This window comes from Penicillium lagena (assembly GCF_028827675.1).
Source record: "Penicillium lagena strain IBT 129212 chromosome Unknown utg000002l_segment0_segment0, whole genome shotgun sequence".
Lineage (NCBI taxonomy): Eukaryota > Fungi > Ascomycota > Eurotiomycetes > Eurotiales > Aspergillaceae > Penicillium > Penicillium lagena.
Window position 1 is genome coordinate 462,175 of NW_026623223.1, and position 18,020 is coordinate 480,194.

The following is an 18,020-nucleotide window of genomic DNA, read 5'->3' on the forward strand; positions in this document are numbered from 1 at the left end:
TACCTGCCCCGTCCCCTGCGAATATCCCTTTTCCAACTTCTCCTTTCCACTGCACTCACCATCAACACCCCCAGTCCACTTCATCCACTTCCTGTCGTCTTGGCCTTTTTCTCAACAAGCTATATCGGAGTGATGAATGCACCTGGCCTACGGCTACTCGGGAATACTAAAGAACGAGAAAGGACATCCTACCCTCTCAGTAACTGTATTGTACGATAACATCCGAGATCACGATGGCTCCTCGCGAGAAGGGGATAAAGCTTGACATGGGAGATCGTTTGATCAGGTCCATGTTCGCGACGGTCACCAGCAGCGAGTCTTCTGCGGATAATTAGCAAGTTGGCCGGCGCGGTAATCGCGCCGACGGGACAAGTCAAAGCTAGCGAGTCGAAAATTGTCGAAAGCCTTTGATGACAATCGTTCCAAATATACCAATAGCATCAAAGGCACGCTGGTTAGCAGAACGATCAACGATGGCAGCAATAAACGTTCGTCTCCCCCATATTTACTCCCACTCGACTCTGTGTTTACCTTGCCGTTTCGCACCTTCTTCCCTCCTCCTCTTCTCTCTTCTTCCCACCAAGTCTTCGAAACTATTATATTGCGAGACCCTACTCATCAGCCACCCGCAGCCCGTCATCTGCACTCATTCAAGTCCTCTTAGCTCCTAATCCATTCATACAATGACACGGATAGTACTGCACTCGCTGCCTATCAACATGACCTTTTTGCGGGGAAGTGCCGAGGAATAGCCGGCACTAGAGAGCCATTCTGGTTGCGAAGCGATGACAGAATTGGGCCGATGCCTACCTTTTCCCCGCAAATTAGTTATTACAAAGACATAAAGAGAGTCGCCAAGCACTTCTTCCATGCATCCTCTATTTCCGAGTTTCAGTAGCGATCACATCATGACCTTCTCCGTCCTCCGAGCCGGTGTAGTCTTTGCCGCTGCGGTCCAAGTTGCCGCAGACCCGTCCCTAACAGTACGCACGGAGACTGGGATTTTCACTGGTCTGCAGAATAACGACTTCACTGGAGTACGCGAATTCCGCAATATCCCTTTCGCTCAGCCTCCGGTAGGCTCGCTTCGCTTCCAACCACCCCAGCGGCTACCCCCATCGAACCAGCATCGCTACTCGACACGCTTCCCCCCCTCCTGCCCTCAGTTTATCTCCAGCGGGGAAAGCTTCTGGAATCTCTTCGTGCCCTATCTATTACCACCGAATGGAAACCAAAACCACTCTAGCGGCTTGAGTCTCCAAACAGCATCGGAAGACTGCTTAAGCCTCGCTATCTGGACCCCATATGATGCTCCTGCCAACGCTAAGCTCCCTGTTGCGTTTTTCATGACCGGGGGTGGTTTCCAATCCAATGGAGTGGATGTTCCTGGCCAGATCCCAGCTCCCTGGGTGAATCGTTCCCAGGAACATATCGTCGTGACTATCAATTACCGCCTCAATATCTTTGGCTTTCCAAATGCGAGGGCGCTTGATAGCCCTAACCTTGCTATCCTGGATCAACGTCTAGCTCTTGAATGGGTACATGAGAATATCGCTGCCTTTGGCGGTGATCCTGAGTCGATTATGATGTGGGGACAGTCGGCTGGTGCGATGAGCACCGATATTCACAACTACGCCTTCTGGGAGAACCCAATTGTACACGGAAGCTTCTCACAGTCGGGCACAGCCCTTGCACCGGTTTTTTCATCTGATTTCTCGCACTCGAGTTTTACCACTGTGGCCAAGAATCTGGGCTGCGATTTTCCGGACAATCCGACTGCCGAGCTCGAGTGTATGCAGCAGGTTCCAGTGGACCTGATAGAGAATTTTATCGGTCAGTACGACGGCCCTGCAAGCCTGAGTTTCGAACCGATTCCGGACGAGAAAGTGGTGTTCTCCGACTACCCAGCTCGCGCCGCGGCTGGCAAGATTTCGCCCCGCCCGGCTATTTTCTCAGACGCCGCGAATGAATACGCTTCTCTATACACTTGGCCGTCCAGCAATGCCAGCGCAGGGCCGTTCCAGCCCTTTGTCGATGCTGAAACTCTCGGGGCATTTATCTGCCCTAATGCGAAGACCAGCATTCTCCGCAAAAATGCTAATGTGACGACCTATCGCTACCAGTTCGCGGGAGTGTGGCCCAACCAGAACCCGTACTCGTGGCTGGGGGCGTATCATTCCTCGGATCTGATGATGAACTTTGGGACCTACTTCTATGACCGGACCAACTCTACTACGGGGCCGACTGCGCTAGAGATCAAGACCAGTGAGGCCATGCAGGATCATATTTTGGCATTCATGAAGGACCCGGAGGATGGACCTCCCGCTATCGGGTGGAATCCTTATACGTATGGCGGTAGCGTGCTTCGCTTTGGTGCCAATGGGGTCCCCGTGCAGAACGCCAGCGGGTATGCCATCGACGGGCCGTGCTATGGCGAGGGCACCTATGATCCTTTTCCTTAATTAGGGCAATATGGACCGTCAATAATAGTAAGATTCCTCCACCTCTATACTTCGCACGTGACCGATTACTCGATCGCATCTGTCACCACCTCTATCAATTCCCACGGTTTGAGATTAGATAGCCCAATCCGGCCCCTTAGTCCTCCCGCGTCCTGCTTGCGGAACAGTGGAACCGGTTCAGGAGACCCGCTTATCGCTGATAACGGGCGTCTTCCTTTAGCGTCATTGCAGGTAATGGGCAATGATAGGCACGCTCAGTCCGCCCCGAGAGGGCCGACCGGGGAATGATATCGCGGATGGCGGATCCTGGCGCTCACGGATCGTCACTCGGAGGCACTGTGATTGTTGTCTTATCGCGCCACAGAGCGAATCCGCAGGGATCCTACGCAACAGGATATTTCGATGATGATATGCCACATGCCCTTGGGGGCTCTAGACTGCCATTATATCATCCTCTCCAACCCCGGCTGGTTTTCGGTTGCTCTTCATCCTCCTCTTTCCTTCCTCCGGTGCATTCTGGGTGCTCAATCTACACTCCTCCCCCGAGCACCACCATGACGTCTTCCGTCCGATGGATCCTCGAGAAGGCGACCGTCGCCCACGATCCCGACCTGTCCAACGCCGAGTTGATGTTGACGAATTATGATTTGCGGCCAGGTGAGAGGATCGCTTGCTGAGAAACCGACCGGCCGATATACCCGCGTCGCTGCATTCTTCTTCCCCACGATCTGGTTCATTCCAGATCTACATTCCTCTTCTCCTCATATCAGTCACTCGCGATGTGCCTCGAGGCAAGTAAGGCTGACCGGTGGACATATGTGACTTCGGCTTGTTGCAGTTGAACCAAAACGTCGCCAATGGAGATGGCTCAACTACATCGCCTTCTGGATTGCGGATTCGTTGAATATCGTGAGTGTTGGAGCCGGTGGAGTTGGAGGACAAAGAAGCATATCTAATATATATTTTTTTCCAAAGAACACTTGGATGATCTCTTCTTCTATGATTGTTGACGGGTTGTCGTGGTGGCAATCATGGATCTGTGTCTGGGTGGGATACTTCATCGCAGCAGTCTTTGTCTGCCTCACTGGTCGCATTGGCGCTGTCTACCATATCTCCTTCCCAGTCACAGTGCGAGCATCGTTTGGGATCTGGGGATCTTTCTGGCCGGTGATCAATCGAGTCGTAATGGCCATTATTTGGTACGGAGTGCAAGGATATATTGGAGGTATGATTGTTTTTTTTGGTTTGACTTGAGATGGTCCGACGTTGACGGTCTGCTCTACCTAGGCGAGTGCGTCAGCTTGATGATCGAGGCAATTTGGCCCAGCTATCGTAACCTGCCCAACACCATCTCCCCGAGCGCAGGGGTCACCACCAAGGGTTTCGTTAGCTTTTTTCTCTTCTGGCTCTTTTCACTGCCAGCCCTGTGGTTTCCCGTCCACAAAGTCCGCCACCTCTTCACAGTCAAGGCATGCTACTCGCCAATCGCGGCCATTGCCTTCTTTGCATGGGCCATCTCACGCGCCAACGGCATCGGACCGATCGTCCACCAACCCAACACCGTCCACGGAAGCGCGCTCGGATGGGCCGTGGTCAAGTCCATCTTGTCATGCATTGGGAACTTTGCCGCTCTTATCATGAATGATCCCGACTTTTCTCGCTTCGCGAGGACACCCAAGGATGCGCTGTGGTCGCAGCTGCTCACTATTCCTATCGGATTCGGGGTCACCTCGTTTATCGGCATCATTGTGTCTTCGTCGTCCGAGGTCATCTATGGTCAAACCGTTTGGAACCCGCTCACCCTGCTCGGCAAGTTCCTGGACGGAGCTAGCTCAGGCCAGCGTTTCGGTATCTTCATCATTGCGTTGGGATTCGCATTGGCCCAGCTGGGAACCAACATTTCGGCCAACTCGGTGTCTGCTGGAACAGACCTGACTGCACTAATGCCTCGCTGGCTCAATATCCGCCGTGGCAGCTATATATGTGCAGCGATCGGCCTCGCCATGTGTCCGGTAAGCCTATTCCATATCATTTTAGATACTTGCACAAGAATGCTAACTATATGTAGTGGAACCTTGTTTCCTCATCCAACAGCTTCACAACCTACCTCTCCGCATACTCGCTCTTCCTATCTGCCATTGCAGGCGTCATGATCACTGATTACTACATCGTCCGCCGGGGCTACCTAGACGTGAAAGCACTGTACAGCGCCCGCAAATCCGACCCATACTACTACACCTTCGGCTTCTCATGGCGCGCCTACACGGCATACATCTGCGGAATCCTGATCAATATCGTCGGTTTCGCCGGTGCCGTCGGCCGGAAAGTCCCCGCCGGTGCCCAGTACATCTACAACCTGAATTACTTCACCGGCTTCATCGTCTCCACAGCTGTGTACTACCTCCTCGTGCGACTCTTCCCCATTCCCGGGATGGGCAACTATTGGAACGAAGTCGACATCGATGCCGACGACGAGTTTTCGGTTGCATACGGACAGCCCGTTGTCGATGAGGAGAATGGACAGAATGGAGACCGCTCGAGTACGATTTCCGATCCGTTGCCGGAGGATGATCAGAAAGGTCTGAAACATTCGTCAAAGGATGCCCCGGATATCCCACACTTTTGAGACTTTTCTTTTGCTTGTCATCTCTTTTATTCCCCCTTTAGTTCTCTGAAGAATGTATATTCGGATGGATTCCTCGACGGGGCTCGGGGTGGCTTTTGTATGTACATTACAGAATTTTGAGCCTGGACATAATCAATCGGCTGTGGCGCAATGACATTGCAGAATCGGGTTTTGTGCAGAAACATGGTTCTCTTTTTCACATTGACACAGGTAGACGTGAAGATGTGAATATGGTAGACACAATAGACATAGATATACCATACCGCTTAGTGCGCAAAGTAGCTAACTCGGTGGGTGAAACACATTATTCCACAGTAAATCTCTACGCAATAAAAACATGTGGATATCATGGAGATAATATTCTGATAATAGTAGATCTATAACTAGTCGAACGAATGCACACGACATTCTGAAGAGAAAACGAGTCAAGATCCATGCGACCCAGCGCAGGTCATCCATCTAGTAAAACAGGAAGTATAAGAAGAAACAGAGAGTGAGTGCCTGACAACGAGTGGACCTTCTCACAGAGAAGCCGAGATGAAAGTAACACGACACGAGGGCTATGCAAAGTGAAAGCGAAAGAGGTTGGGTAAAAGCCGAAACAAAACAGAATGATGAACCCCGGATTATCCGGCCCGTAGACGAATGGAATACTCCCGAGAATCCGATGTCCCCATTCTTTCATATGTATGATGATAATGATTGTTGCTCCGTTGTGAACCAGCCTCGGCGGTCTTTCCCTCCTGGGTAACTCCAGTAAATGCGATGGGTGAATGTGAGTGACGAGGGCTGGCTCGTCGAACCCGAATATCCCAGATCAAATAAGATCAAACAAGACAGGAATTATGAAAAGAGAAAACGATCGAATACATGAAGAAGAGGCCAGAAAAACAAAATAGGGGGTATCGGTCATGGGTATAGCAATGATAACAACTGAGCTCCAAGAGACAACGTAAGCAACACAGATGAAGAAATACGAGATTAATGCAAAGGAGGAGCGCCGGATACGTGCATTGGCCTGCCAATGCAGACGAACATGGAAGTCGGAGCCAGATAGTGGGGATGAGGTAGATGGATGTGAATATGTGTCAGAGATTGGCGATCTCATGGCACGGAAGAAGTCGACGCTGCAGAAACAGTTGGGGTCAAGTCTGGCGAGCTGTCCTTGTCCTCAGGACTTGTAGGACCACTGGCGCGTTCGAGGCTCTGGTCCTTCTCGCGGTCTGTAGAGGAGGAGCGCTTGAAGACAGTCTGGCCAATCTGCCGCAAGATACCCATGCGTTCAGCCCGAAGTTCCTCGAGATCCAGTCGCTGGACGGAGATAGGTTCCTCTTTGGAGATCCGGCAGAACAGCGTGGAGAACAGGTATTGGTCACCGCTAGCATCATACAAGGGCAGATAACGGTAGCCCTGAGACAAGCTGGTGAGCTTGGCAGTGAAGGTCGCAAGCTGAACGCTACTGTTGTTGCCCGTACTGCGGCCATCCACGGAACTCCAGACGGTCCACCGCACAAAGACCAGGTCCGGGTATTTCGTCTCCAAGGACAGCTTAAAGCGATCATTGAACACGGGGCTGTAGCCATTGCTTTGTTCGATCTTGGTACGCCGGCGGTGGGGATACCCGATGCCAGACATGCCGTTGCGCGCAGAGGCGTCCATGCCGCCCTCACCGAAAACTCGACTCTGGCCACGGTCGTCTGCGCTGAACATCTCAATCTCGACATAGGGGTTGATGCTGTCTTCAGGCCCGATGGTGCGCGGCCGCGGAAGCTGCTGTGCGGAGACGACATCGACCGAGAAGCGAATCAACTTCCTTTCTGTCTTGCGTCTCTGGATCCCCTCGCCGAGGGTCGGCGGCAGCCGAAGGCTGGCGGGTTTGAGGACATATCCAGTACGGTCTGATCCAGCCGCGAACATGGCCTGGTTCATCTGCATGCCGATATCGTACGTCTGCCAGTTCAGCGCCGCCATTTGTACGCCACGGCGCCAGAATTTGTTCGGATCGAAGTTGGATGAACGCAGCCGGAATCCCGAAGGATAGACCCGAGTGAGGTATTTCCGGTTGTGCATCTCCAAGGCAACCTTGTTGTCGTGGTTCTGGCAGACGCTCTCAAACGAGCGTTCCGCGAATGAGTACACATGGTTGTACCGCCTGCTTTCCGGAGACGAGAAGCTCTGCCACTTGTACCCGCGGGTGTATACACCCAAGTCGGAGAGAGGTTTGGTGATCTTGCTCTTTTGACGACGGCGCTTGTTCTTCTCATTGCGAGCGGACACCAGTGCGCCGTCGCTGTCCTCGGTAGCGCTGCTCATGCTTGTTGCAGTGAGCGAGCGTCGGTCCTGAGGGATCAACGGCCCGACACCGTCCTCTGATCCGATGGTGGGAGGACTGGACAGAGAAGGAAGCCCTGTACCAGGCTCCATCGGTGGGGTCTGACGCACAAATGGAGTGCTTGCGCTGCGTTTGCGGCCATGCGTGGCCATGAAGTTGGTAGTGTCCTGATGAAGGTCGGGAATGGTCTCGTCACAGGTTTTGACCTTGACCAGAATGCGACCTTTCAGATCTTCAGGTGACGGCAAAATGAAGCAGTTTGTCATCAGGGGCTCAAGAATGAGCTGATCCTTGAACGTATCCTTCATAATCTTGACCATGGCGACCTGTTGCTCCGGGTTGCAGTGGACTTCAAGGGAAAGGATAAGCGGGAAGTCGCAAGAGATGAATGCATACCGATTGATGACGGTGATGCAGTCTGCAAACAGAACGCTGGTGGTCATGGTCCGCCCGTGAGACACGATCGGGCGACCATCGGCACCATCCCAGCAGTCGATCTCCACACAACGGCATCCCTGCTGCAGGGCGCTGATGTACGCTTCCGTGCTAGACGCCCCAGCGACCTGCCGTCCCAGAAGATAGGTGTTGTGAGAGCTTGAGATGAAGTATTCGTTCAGGGGACGGTCGAAACTAGATTGAGGAGCACGAGAGGCATAGACTCCGTTACTGGATGAGGCCAGGAATGAGGAGAAAGAGTCCAGATTGATTCGGGGTGCAGGAGGGTTGGCATCATGCGACTCAACCGGTCCAGACGCACGAGGCCTGGATCTCCGCACGAACTTGTCAAAAAGAGCAGCCCAGGATGCAGTATCGGAATCCACATCCTCCTTCTGTGCCTCCCGAAGGAAGGAGAAGAATTCATCTTGAGTAAGACCAGCTTTGGGATCCTGCGCGTAGCTCTTGAAGATCTCCTTCACGTCCTTCCTTTCCTTCAGACGGAGCAGGAAATCTTTAAACTGAGAGAAGTTCAATTTGCCGGTGCGCGCGGCATCAGCCTTGGAAAACTGGGCCCGCAGCATGTTCTTGGAACAATTGATGTGCAAGCTGCGGCACACACTTTCCACCGCGGTGAAGTCGAGGCTGGGTTCCTCGCCGGGCCGCAGACCCTGAGGGAACAATCTCGACATCTCACGTTGCCAGTGGGCTTGGAGGACTGTCTCACTCTGACCGGAACCAGCCAGGCCAGCCATGAGACCAATCCTATAGCGTGAGATGTGTTCAAGGGTAGTGATCCACAAATCAAGTATACGATCACTGGGGGCGATCAGGTGTAGGGTCTTGACTGCTCGGGCCTTGGTACGTTCGGAATCCGCAATGACGATGGTGAACCATCGGCCCTCCGCATCTGCGGGGACTTGATGTTCTTCACGATAATTGCGGGCATCGGCGCCGACTCGGATCTCCTTGATATCGTCGATATAGAAACGTTTTGCCGGGTTTGAAGGGTCCCAGAAAACTTTGGCCGAGTCGAGATCGAGGAAGAAGCGCACTTGCTTTCTGCGTTTCTTGGTCACTTTTGTCAAGACGGTGCCACGCTGAACAGCTGAGTCCACCTTGGGTGCGACAACAGCGACGGTCGGTACGGGAGGGTCGCGAATCGAACCCATGCGGCTATCGCTGCGAAGACTAGAAGCCTCGGAGCCGGCCCATGCACCCAACCCATCCAATATTTCATTGGTATCGTCATCGTTGCTCGAATCAAGAGGCGTGTCACGAGCGGGTTGAGCGCTTGTCTTGCTGTCGCTGCGTCGGCGCATAATCACGGGCCCAGAACTTCGATCCCGCTTATCCTTCTGAGACGTAGATTGTCTTCGTCTAGTGAGCTTGTTGGCGGCGCCTCGAGATATCCTCCGCATCAACCCCGGTGCCTTGGGCGGTGCTGTAGGGTCGTTCAGACTGGAGATATTCGTGCTTCCGGGGATATCCATCATGGACTCGCCAAGCTCGAAAGCAGCTGGCATTGCGAAGGGAGGTATGGCACGAGGCCCTTCACTGGGTGGTTGTAGAGGAGTGCCAGCGGGAGTCAAAGGATTCGGGATGTCTGACATCAGATTGGTCGAGGTTGAAGTGAAGGTAGGAGAGGTGGAGAAGGATGAGGCAGGAGTAGGATTGGATCCAGGGGGTATAGAGGTAACATGTTGTAGTGAAGCTGTGCGAGTGAGAGATGTTGTGAGCTTTAAACTGGATTGGGCTTCGGCATCCAGAGCCGGGGGCGAGGAAGGGGCAGTGTAGGCCATAGTGCTGTTATCAGACCGACAGCTCAGCTGTCGACCAGTGCAATCGTAGGCCTGTCGTGAACCGTGCCAATGTCTCGAATCACCCGAATTCTGTGGAAGGACGAATCGGTAACAGAAAGCAAGACCAGCCGGCTGTCAAAGTTACCGAGAGCGGCCTCCTGTAGGATGCAAGGCAATCCAAGTCAGAACAGAAGGCGTCTGAGAGTGTGTGGTGAAGATAACTAGGAATGATGTTGAAACAGCCACGTCCTCAGCAGATATTCCCTGTTCTTGAACTCTGCATTTTGGCTTGGTTCGGATGTAATGCCGAGAGCCCTGCCGGAGAGCACTTCACCGGAAACGCGGGAGACGCAAGAAAGACTAAAAAAAGCCTCTGATAACAATTGCAAAGGGCACTGGCCCTGTGCAACGGTCAATCTGCCACGAGGATCCTTTCAGCCCCGATGCTAACCACCAACAAGACGTCACACGCACAGTCGAAAGAGGCTGACGATCTCCGGGCACCAGGGATATGGTCCACACTGTTTCTGCGGTTTCAGGCGAGCTGGTTCCCTGCTTGATAGTGCCTGTCTTACCCCTCTTCTGTTCGTTGATCTGCCGATGCGTGGGGGAAGCTGTCTCGCGCAGAAAGGAGGGGCCGTTGCGATACGGACCAATTGATCGAGCAAGGCGAAGCAGGGAGGGGGTGCGGCGCCTCTGCACGCAAACGGAGGGGGAGCGACAAATGCACGTCAGAGTCTGAACGCTCTGGCGCATGCAGTCTCAATCGTTGCCGGGATCACGAAGAGCCCCAGCGAGCGTCGGGCTGCGCTGTCGGAAGGAAGTGGCGGCAGTGAGAAGAAATCCACTTGCTCCACGAAGTCGGGGCACGATTGGGCGCAAGACCAGACTAGATATGCAGCACGCGATGGGTATACCCGTCCGGGGGGGCGCAGGGACGTTTTTGGGGTTTTCGGGGCGCAGCGCGGTCCGTCTGTAGGGGAATTCCGATGATGATAATCGGCGGGAGGTGCGACGCTGCCAGCGCAGTGATGCAGGCGGTCGAAAGAGGAAGGATGGAACAATCGGAGGCTGACCCGACTCAGGGCGAGTTGCTGCTAGAGTCGACTTTTTTGCCGTTTTAAGCGTGTCGCCGTGAGCTGCAAGTCCAACGCTGCACGATTACGTGGTTGCCCGGCAGGACGGAGGATGTCGAAGTGGGTTTCGGGGATGCGCGGAACGGTCGTTTGGGGGAGTGAAGGTGATGTTGTCAGGGAAAGTACTAGCGGTCTCTGGGGTGGGAAGGGAAGCGCTTTTTGAAGGAGAGAGCAGAGGAGGGCGGAAGAAGGGGGAGGGCGAGAAAATTAATCTGTTTCAATTTCGCGAATGAATCAATCCATGCCGCATTTTGGGAGGAAAGCTGGAGTGGGTCTACTTGGTAATGAAGGGCCGTATGGGTATGTAATACCGTGACGGTTACCGTATCCGAGTACGGGATGGATTTCTCGAATGGCTTGCTCGAAGGGGATTCAGAGAGAGTGGTTAGGTAGGGCTCTGCGGGAATTAAATAGTCAAGGCTGAGGTGGACAATCACCGCATAGCAACGAGCCAAGACTGCATTGCACCCACTACGAGTCCAGTATCTACCAAGGACGAATCCATCACCGTTATTCTTATGTGCCTATCGGGAGGACCAGCAGCCCGAGATGACGGAGATTAGGAATGACCAACAGCAGGAGCACATCCCGATCGCTGCCATTGGACGATCCTTATAACTCCTGGGGAATGCTATCGCTAGTCGAGATAATCACCAGCGTCTCACGCCCAATAGTCGCTGGTATAGTTACTGATTTATGCTCCGGTACTCCGTCCATACCAGGCAGAGATTCAATAATGAGGTCTGCAAACTCAAGATGGTGGATACAAAACCCAGTCCGTTGTACTCTAAAATTGTCCACCCGGGCTCCAGTTCCCCCACAATCTTCCTCTGAGAGGACGACATACCGGGCTTGTATCAGCGGAGGCCCACATCGCCTCCCTTCCTGTGGCACCGACACGACGGTCCTGGGGAAAAGGAAGATATGCGAAGCCTGCGTTTTGATCTCTTGTCACGTAACGATGATTCTTGTCGGGTCCAACCAGCGAAACGCTCATCCCTGCGCACTTGATCTATTTTGATTAACGGTGACGGAATATCGGTCGGGTTTCTTGGGCATACGTGATCATCTCACAGCAAACAAAATCGAGTGCCACAGGTGATCAGCATGCTCATCATCATTCCCGCTCATTCGACATCATGGTGGGGGAGGGAAGGGTGGCCGTGCGGGTACACCGCCAAAGAGAAGTACATCGAGATAGTCCCCCGAGAAAGACCGTCATTCTTTAACCCGAAGCAGCCAAGTTCAGCCTTGCATCCGCATCCCTGAGACACTGAGGCTGGAGCAGTGGCAGTGAAACGCCGTTTGGGCGGTGCAGATGGGGCTGTTTGTGGAGCCGTTGGACGGAACAGCGAAGGATCGTCGTCGGAGTTTGAGCAAAACAATCATAGAGTTCTTTCTGGCTTCTCTACTTCCCGGGGTCAAATCCCATGTGAAATGGGCGGTCTGACCAGGACATTTCTATCCTGCCACCTCACCCGATTGGTCTGGGGCTGGATAGGCTTTTCTCTCCTTGCCGAGGCTTGGAAGCGATAGAGACTATAGGCTAATGGGCGGCCTCCAAGAATAACGATTGCGGGGAGTGCTCAGTCAACAACCCCGCAGGTGTGTGTTGGCGATGTTGTCCAGCAACAAACTCCCTCCTCGTGTCGTGGGATACAGTGCAGGCGGCCTAAGTACGGACGGTTGATGTTCGGGCGCTTCCTCCAACTCCTTCGATTCTGCAGTCCCCCGTATCCAGTGGAGTGCAGTATGGAGTGTTTAGTAACTATCCTTTCCACTGCTGCTTGGCAGGCCCGGCATACGGCGTGGTTGGTAGTGACTCACGTCTCGCCTACTCCTCGATCCATATCACCACTTCTGTCCCTGCCATCCGATCGATCCGGGCGCCATGGGCATGATACAGACCATATCTGTCACGGGATTTCTTGTTGTCCATCTCGCTCAATAGCACTGGAGATACAAACAGAAAACAGGTTATAACCCCCATCATGTGCTGACAGGCAAGGTTCCGCGCAATCCGTAACAAGCCACTTGGAATGACAGCCAGACGAGGAGTGCTGGACGGGCCGAGCTGGGGTTCTGACCGCCCCTATCACGCAGAGTCGCTCAGCCAGTCAGTGAGACGCAGGGGGTTCCAACGCGGTGGGCACCTTGACAATCCTGATGATCCCACGAGGGGCAGTAGCGGTTATTGGCCTGTAAATAGGCGGCGGTGACCGTCCTGGTGTCAGAGCACCCAGCTCTCCGGATGTCTCAGTAATTCCGTTTCTTTATTTACTTCCAGGTTTTTGGGTTCTTCCGTGGGCTTGGGCGGGGGCCTACCGTTTTAGTTAACGGCCCACCCTATTATTATTTGACAGAGTAGTTCGATTTCTTTTCAATAGTTTGGCTAACTACTGTAAAGCAACTAGATCAGATACCACCCGGCATGGCTAGCAGCATGCACCTCATCATACCACATGTAGGTAATAATAATATGTACCAGGATCTCGCATCCGAACCCCTTGCTCCGATCAGCCTTAGATGAACCCCCCGCTTTTTTCATGCCCTATGGAGTGGCACTAAGTGCTCGCGTGAATGGAATTTTTTTTTTTTTTGGTGATTCTGCGGGTTCCCCTTTTTTCCTGTGTCTCAGCCGAGCTTGGCTGGTGGATGACCAACCCAAAGCCCTAAATCAACGGGTGCCCGACCAGACAGTAGATCCTTTCGCTCTTGGTGTTTCCCATCTTTCAGTCTATTCTTTCGGACTCCTTCAGATCGGAAACCAATGCTTGGATGCCAAATGTAACCTCTAGGGAGACGATATGGGAAGCCTGTGGATGACATCATGAAAATGAACGGGAGCCATGTTCCCCTTGGTTTCCATCATTATGACAGCGTCAGATACCGTAAATTACCACCCCAGTATTGTTTCTTCGTGGTACCGGACTTACGACTTACCGCTTCCTGCCCTTCGTCCTTTCTTCCATTGATCGGTAGTGACTGGATCCTTATTCGTTGATTTTCCCTCCATTGATCTTTTGTGTTATTTAATCTTCCCCGAGTATTAGTTTTCAAGGGATGGCAAAAAAAATCTAAATCAGCCTTCCTTCCTCTGATGGGTCTGATCTTCAGGAGAGAAGGGGCTTATCATCTCCATTCCAGTGAGATTTTTCCACCTCCTTTGGCAAAGGACGGAATGGACGACACCAGCGCGCCGGATCAGAGGATTCAACCTACATACAGGGAACTGACTATGGACTCGAACTAATACCTTGGGTTACAGCGTTACCTGACACCGAGTCCCAGCCGGGTGGAACATTGGCGCCTCGTTGTGCCGGGGTCAGCGTCATCGATTTCGTACCGTGTATAGCGCAAAAAAACAAAACGTGGACGAATCTCCTAGGGATGAAAAAGCCGGTTTCTGCATGTTCCGCTGTCACCATTCACCTGCGGCCACAAATTCGCTTTGCAGGCTTCGATGCGTCTTCGATACGCTTCCAGCATTGCAATTCCTGCCGCCTGCCCAGCCAGGTGACCAATATTTCGCAGACGGTAGTGTCACCACCAATATCCCTGCTTGGTCTGGTTTCAAAGCATAGCAGAAACTCAAGGCTGTCACTTCTTCCCATCTCTGGACGGCCCCCCCCCCCCCCGGTCTGCACTGGGATTTCCAAAGATGCGATGCGAGAATGACGGCATGAAGCACGCCTTACAGATTTACCAGGTTGCCCGTTAGAGTAGAGTAGGTCAGACGAGCACTCGGTCTGATGCGCAACTTGGTACTGCGACGGGAACCCGGGCACCACCGCGGGCCGCTCACAGCGGTGTAGGATAATTTGCCAGACACATGGGCTCGTGTGGCTCTATTTTGGCAAACATGCTGTCGCACCGAACCCTTCCGCCAGCGACGCAGCCTATATTTTGACAAGTGTTGGTAAGATCCGGCCCTTTCTACGTCAAGGGAATTCATGTCCGGTCCGACCCCAACTCTCGTCTCCACGCGGCTCTGGTAGAATCATGCATTGTCCGTAGACTTCAACCTACGATTCACTAGCGCTGTGACTTGTGGCTGACATCAGCGTCTGAAGTAACTTGATTGTAACGCTACTTGTATCCCCTATCTTTTGCGGCCATAACCTTTCATATTGCGTGTTTAAGCCGTCCGTTTTAAGCCTGGCGCGTTTCATCGTGACCCGCTCCTCGTAATTGTTCAATTTGAAGCACGATACGAACGACAGCTACCATTCGTTACGAGGACATTCTCAAAGACATTATGTCGGATCTCTGCTCGCGGTCTGTACCGTACTGCGATGGCCTCAAAATATAGCCTGGGGCCGCCGGTGCCAACCTGGTGGGATTCGAGATTTACCGTGGATCTGAGGCTAAAAATAATCTCCGGGCCCACCATCCACAATATAGCTGTGACCAACGTGGCTTCTAGAAATCTTATCGAATGGTTTCACTTTCAGGTGCAGCCACCTTTTACACCAACTGCCGCATCCTGGGATCCAACGAATGAACGGGGCGGGTTTCCCTCGTGACTGTTTTGCATCGCCAGCGCTTTTGTTCTAAAAACAGTGCCTACTACAAGATGGGGCGGACTGGTGTCCAACATGCTCTGGGCGCTCTTGGCTCTGCTCTTGGGACAAGCTTAGACAGTGTCAGACAGCACGATAGATTTGCTGGCCCCCAGTAACGCATTTTTTAACAGACGCTTCACACTTCCGCGCGCATACGAAACACGGCCAGGATTCATACACCACTGCGACTAAACCCATACTACACCCAACACACTCCGCGCTTCTATTCTTGGTGTCAGCCAAGATACTGGACGTCCTTCAACCAACACTCCAATGTATGGGTCCATACAAGTAGTAAATAAACAATCAATTAACAATAGTAACTCGGTTGAGGATTGGTAAAAAAAAAACCATGTCAAAGATACCAAATTTTCCCCTGTTCAATGTAGCTCCACTTTTCGTGAGTCCTTACTAGCGAGAACCGGCGAGAATGAGCAATTTATGCAAAACCGGGGAACTTGCGATAGCCCGTAGATAGAGCTGATTGATGGGCTATGCCATGCCAATGACCCCTAATCATCTCAAGATCATATCGAGTGTTTCTAGGGAATCAACTAAAGCTTTTTGGAAACATTGAATTGTAGGCATACCCCGCGTTTACGTTACGCACAATTCATGGCACTCTAACTTAGTGCGGGAACTGGTGTCCTCGCCACCAACTACACTACTAAAAGGGTACAATCTAACGGACCTGGCTCCAAGGCTGTGAAGGTGCTGTTGTTTGGACAGGCACGAGATCACCTGCTTTGATAGTGTAGCTCGATCGTCACCGCAACAATGGGCTCTAGTGCAGTCGATCGCAACTTTACCAAGGCCATCCCCAAGATCGAGGTATGCCCTGTGGGCGAATGGATGCTGCTTAGACTAACGCTGATCAGCTCCATGCACACCTCAGCGGTAGTATCAGTCGCCAGTGTCTGCACGAAATATGGCAACGCAAGAAAGATCGCGACCCAGCCTTCTCGGTAGAGGATCCCTTGATCCTGATGCCGCCAGGAAAGGTCGACTATACTCTACAAACGTCAGTCATGTCCTGATCTTTTCGAGATAGATACTAACAGCCATTATCGTAGGTTTTTCGGTGTCTTTGGGAGATCTATATATCAGCTTTGCACCGACACTGAGAGCCTGGCATACGCTACCAACTCCGTTCTTGAGGACTTTCTCCGCGATGGAGTACGCTACCTGGAACTGCGCACGATTCCTCGAGCATCTCCGGACGGCTCCGTCACAAGAGATGCGTACATTACCACAGTGCTAGACACAGTGGAGAAGTTCCGAGCACGCAACCAAGAAATGTCTGTCTTGTTGATTCTGGCCCTTGACCGATGCAACACCTCCGCCGCGGAAGCCATAGAGATCGTTGACTTGGCAATCCATAACAAGTCGCGCGGGGTTGTTGGAGTTGATCTCTGCGGAAATCCGACGCACGGAGACGTCACCATCTACGGGGATGCCTTTGCCCACGCCAAAGCCAATGGTCTGGGACTCACGCTGCACTTTGCCGAGACCGCAACTTCGGCCTCGGCGGCAGAGCTAGCTACCCTGCTTTCTTTCCGTCCGGATCGTCTAGGCCACGTCATCCATGTCCCTGAAGATATCAGGCGGGAAATTGCGAGGCGGAAACTTGGTCTGGAACTGTGTATGTCGTGTAATGTCCATGCACAAATGATCACTGGTGGGTTCCTTGATCATCATTTTGGATATTGGCGGCATGAGGACTGTCCGATAGCGCTATGTGTAAGTTTTTCTACGATTGCTTCCAGAAATGGTGTTAACCTCGTAATACACGCAGACCGACGATGTGGGTTTCTTCTGCAGCCCCGTCTCTAATGAGTACCTTTTGGCGGCAGAACACTTCGGCCTCGGTCGTGTGGAGCTGTGGGAGATGTGCTTTAAGTCTGTAGAGGCGATCTTTGGGGGAGAATCCGAACAGCAAAGGCTCAAAAATATCCTTCTTGAGTTCAAGGATAGCAGCTACTTCAGGTAGCTCGCAGAAGATGACCGATAAATTAGCCTTACTTGAGGATATATAACTAGGATTTCGCGATTAATTTAATTCTACTAGGGCATTGCTTGTCTCTGTCTCTGCTCTGTGATTCATTGGTCATAACATCCAGATGTCTCAACGCGGTTTGTGCACCTTGCTTTTTTTTGGGAAAGAAAAATAGAACAAAATAAAAATTCTTCAACTTCCCTTTGCTGAGCTGAATGAGGACAAATGATCTGCATCAAACAGACTAAAGATATCCCAAATGGGCCAATGCAACGGCCTGGCGACCTGGCGACCTAAAGATGTTAATCGTTGAACGACCGGCTTTTCTGCAGCAATTCATCTGCAACTGTCTAGTTAAAAATCCTCTGAGATACTGGGGAAATAAACAAAAATCCCACAGTTACTGGCTAGCAAGGGTCGAAAGAACGGGTCTCTCTAGCTCAGTACCTGTTTACTAGTGGAGATGAACTTGATCATATCTGAATAGGGTAGGTTATTCGGAATAATGTAAATCAGTTCTTGTGGAAGTCTCCACAGAGGAGTTTTCAGAGGGTCTCCAGGCTTCGTTCTGTCCCAATCTAGGGCGCGCCCGACGAGCTTTCCCAATGGATCACATGATTTGATGGGTCGAAGCACACCAATAGACGATAGGACAGGGGCAGAAAT

The 18,020-nt window shown here is 52.3% G+C and overlaps 5 protein-coding genes across 5 annotated transcripts; 3 read left to right on the plus strand and 2 right to left on the minus strand.

Annotated features, from left to right (window-relative positions):
• Positions 1-908: 908 nt before the first annotated feature.
• On the plus strand, positions 909-2,462 carry N7510_002921 (carboxylesterase; the record flags this gene model as incomplete). Its single annotated transcript, XM_056974848.1, has 1 exon — positions 909-2,462. One exon carries the CDS (start codon positions 909-911, stop codon positions 2,460-2,462), a length of 1,554 nt encoding a protein of 517 aa, XP_056834804.1.
• A 554-nt stretch (positions 2,463-3,016) lies between these two features.
• On the plus strand, positions 3,017-5,088 carry N7510_002922 (nucleobase cation symporter-1 family protein; the record flags this gene model as incomplete). Its single annotated transcript, XM_056974849.1, has 5 exons — positions 3,017-3,119; positions 3,301-3,371; positions 3,438-3,687; positions 3,750-4,474; positions 4,531-5,088. The coding sequence occupies 5 exons, from the start codon at positions 3,017-3,019 to the stop codon at positions 5,086-5,088; spliced, it is 1,707 nt and encodes a 568-aa protein (XP_056834805.1).
• Positions 5,089-6,192: 1,104 nt separating this feature from the next.
• Positions 6,193-9,657, minus strand: N7510_002923 (putative 1-phosphatidylinositol-4,5-bisphosphate phosphodiesterase Plc1; the record flags this gene model as incomplete). Its single annotated transcript, XM_056974850.1, has 1 exon — positions 6,193-9,657. The coding sequence occupies one exon, from the start codon at positions 9,655-9,657 to the stop codon at positions 6,193-6,195; it is 3,465 nt and encodes a 1,154-aa protein (XP_056834806.1).
• A 360-nt stretch (positions 9,658-10,017) lies between these two features.
• On the minus strand, positions 10,018-10,413 carry N7510_002924 (uncharacterized protein; the record flags this gene model as incomplete). The annotated part of the gene is made up of 1 exon (XM_056974851.1): positions 10,018-10,413. One exon carries the CDS (start codon positions 10,411-10,413, stop codon positions 10,018-10,020), a length of 396 nt encoding a protein of 131 aa, XP_056834807.1.
• A 5,722-nt stretch (positions 10,414-16,135) lies between these two features.
• Positions 16,136-17,348, plus strand: N7510_002925 (putative adenosine deaminase; the record flags this gene model as incomplete). The annotated part of the gene is made up of 4 exons (XM_056974852.1): positions 16,136-16,189; positions 16,237-16,379; positions 16,432-17,098; positions 17,154-17,348. 4 exons carry the CDS (start codon positions 16,136-16,138, stop codon positions 17,346-17,348), a joined length of 1,059 nt encoding a protein of 352 aa, XP_056834808.1.
• Between the last annotated feature and the right edge of the window lie 672 nt (positions 17,349-18,020).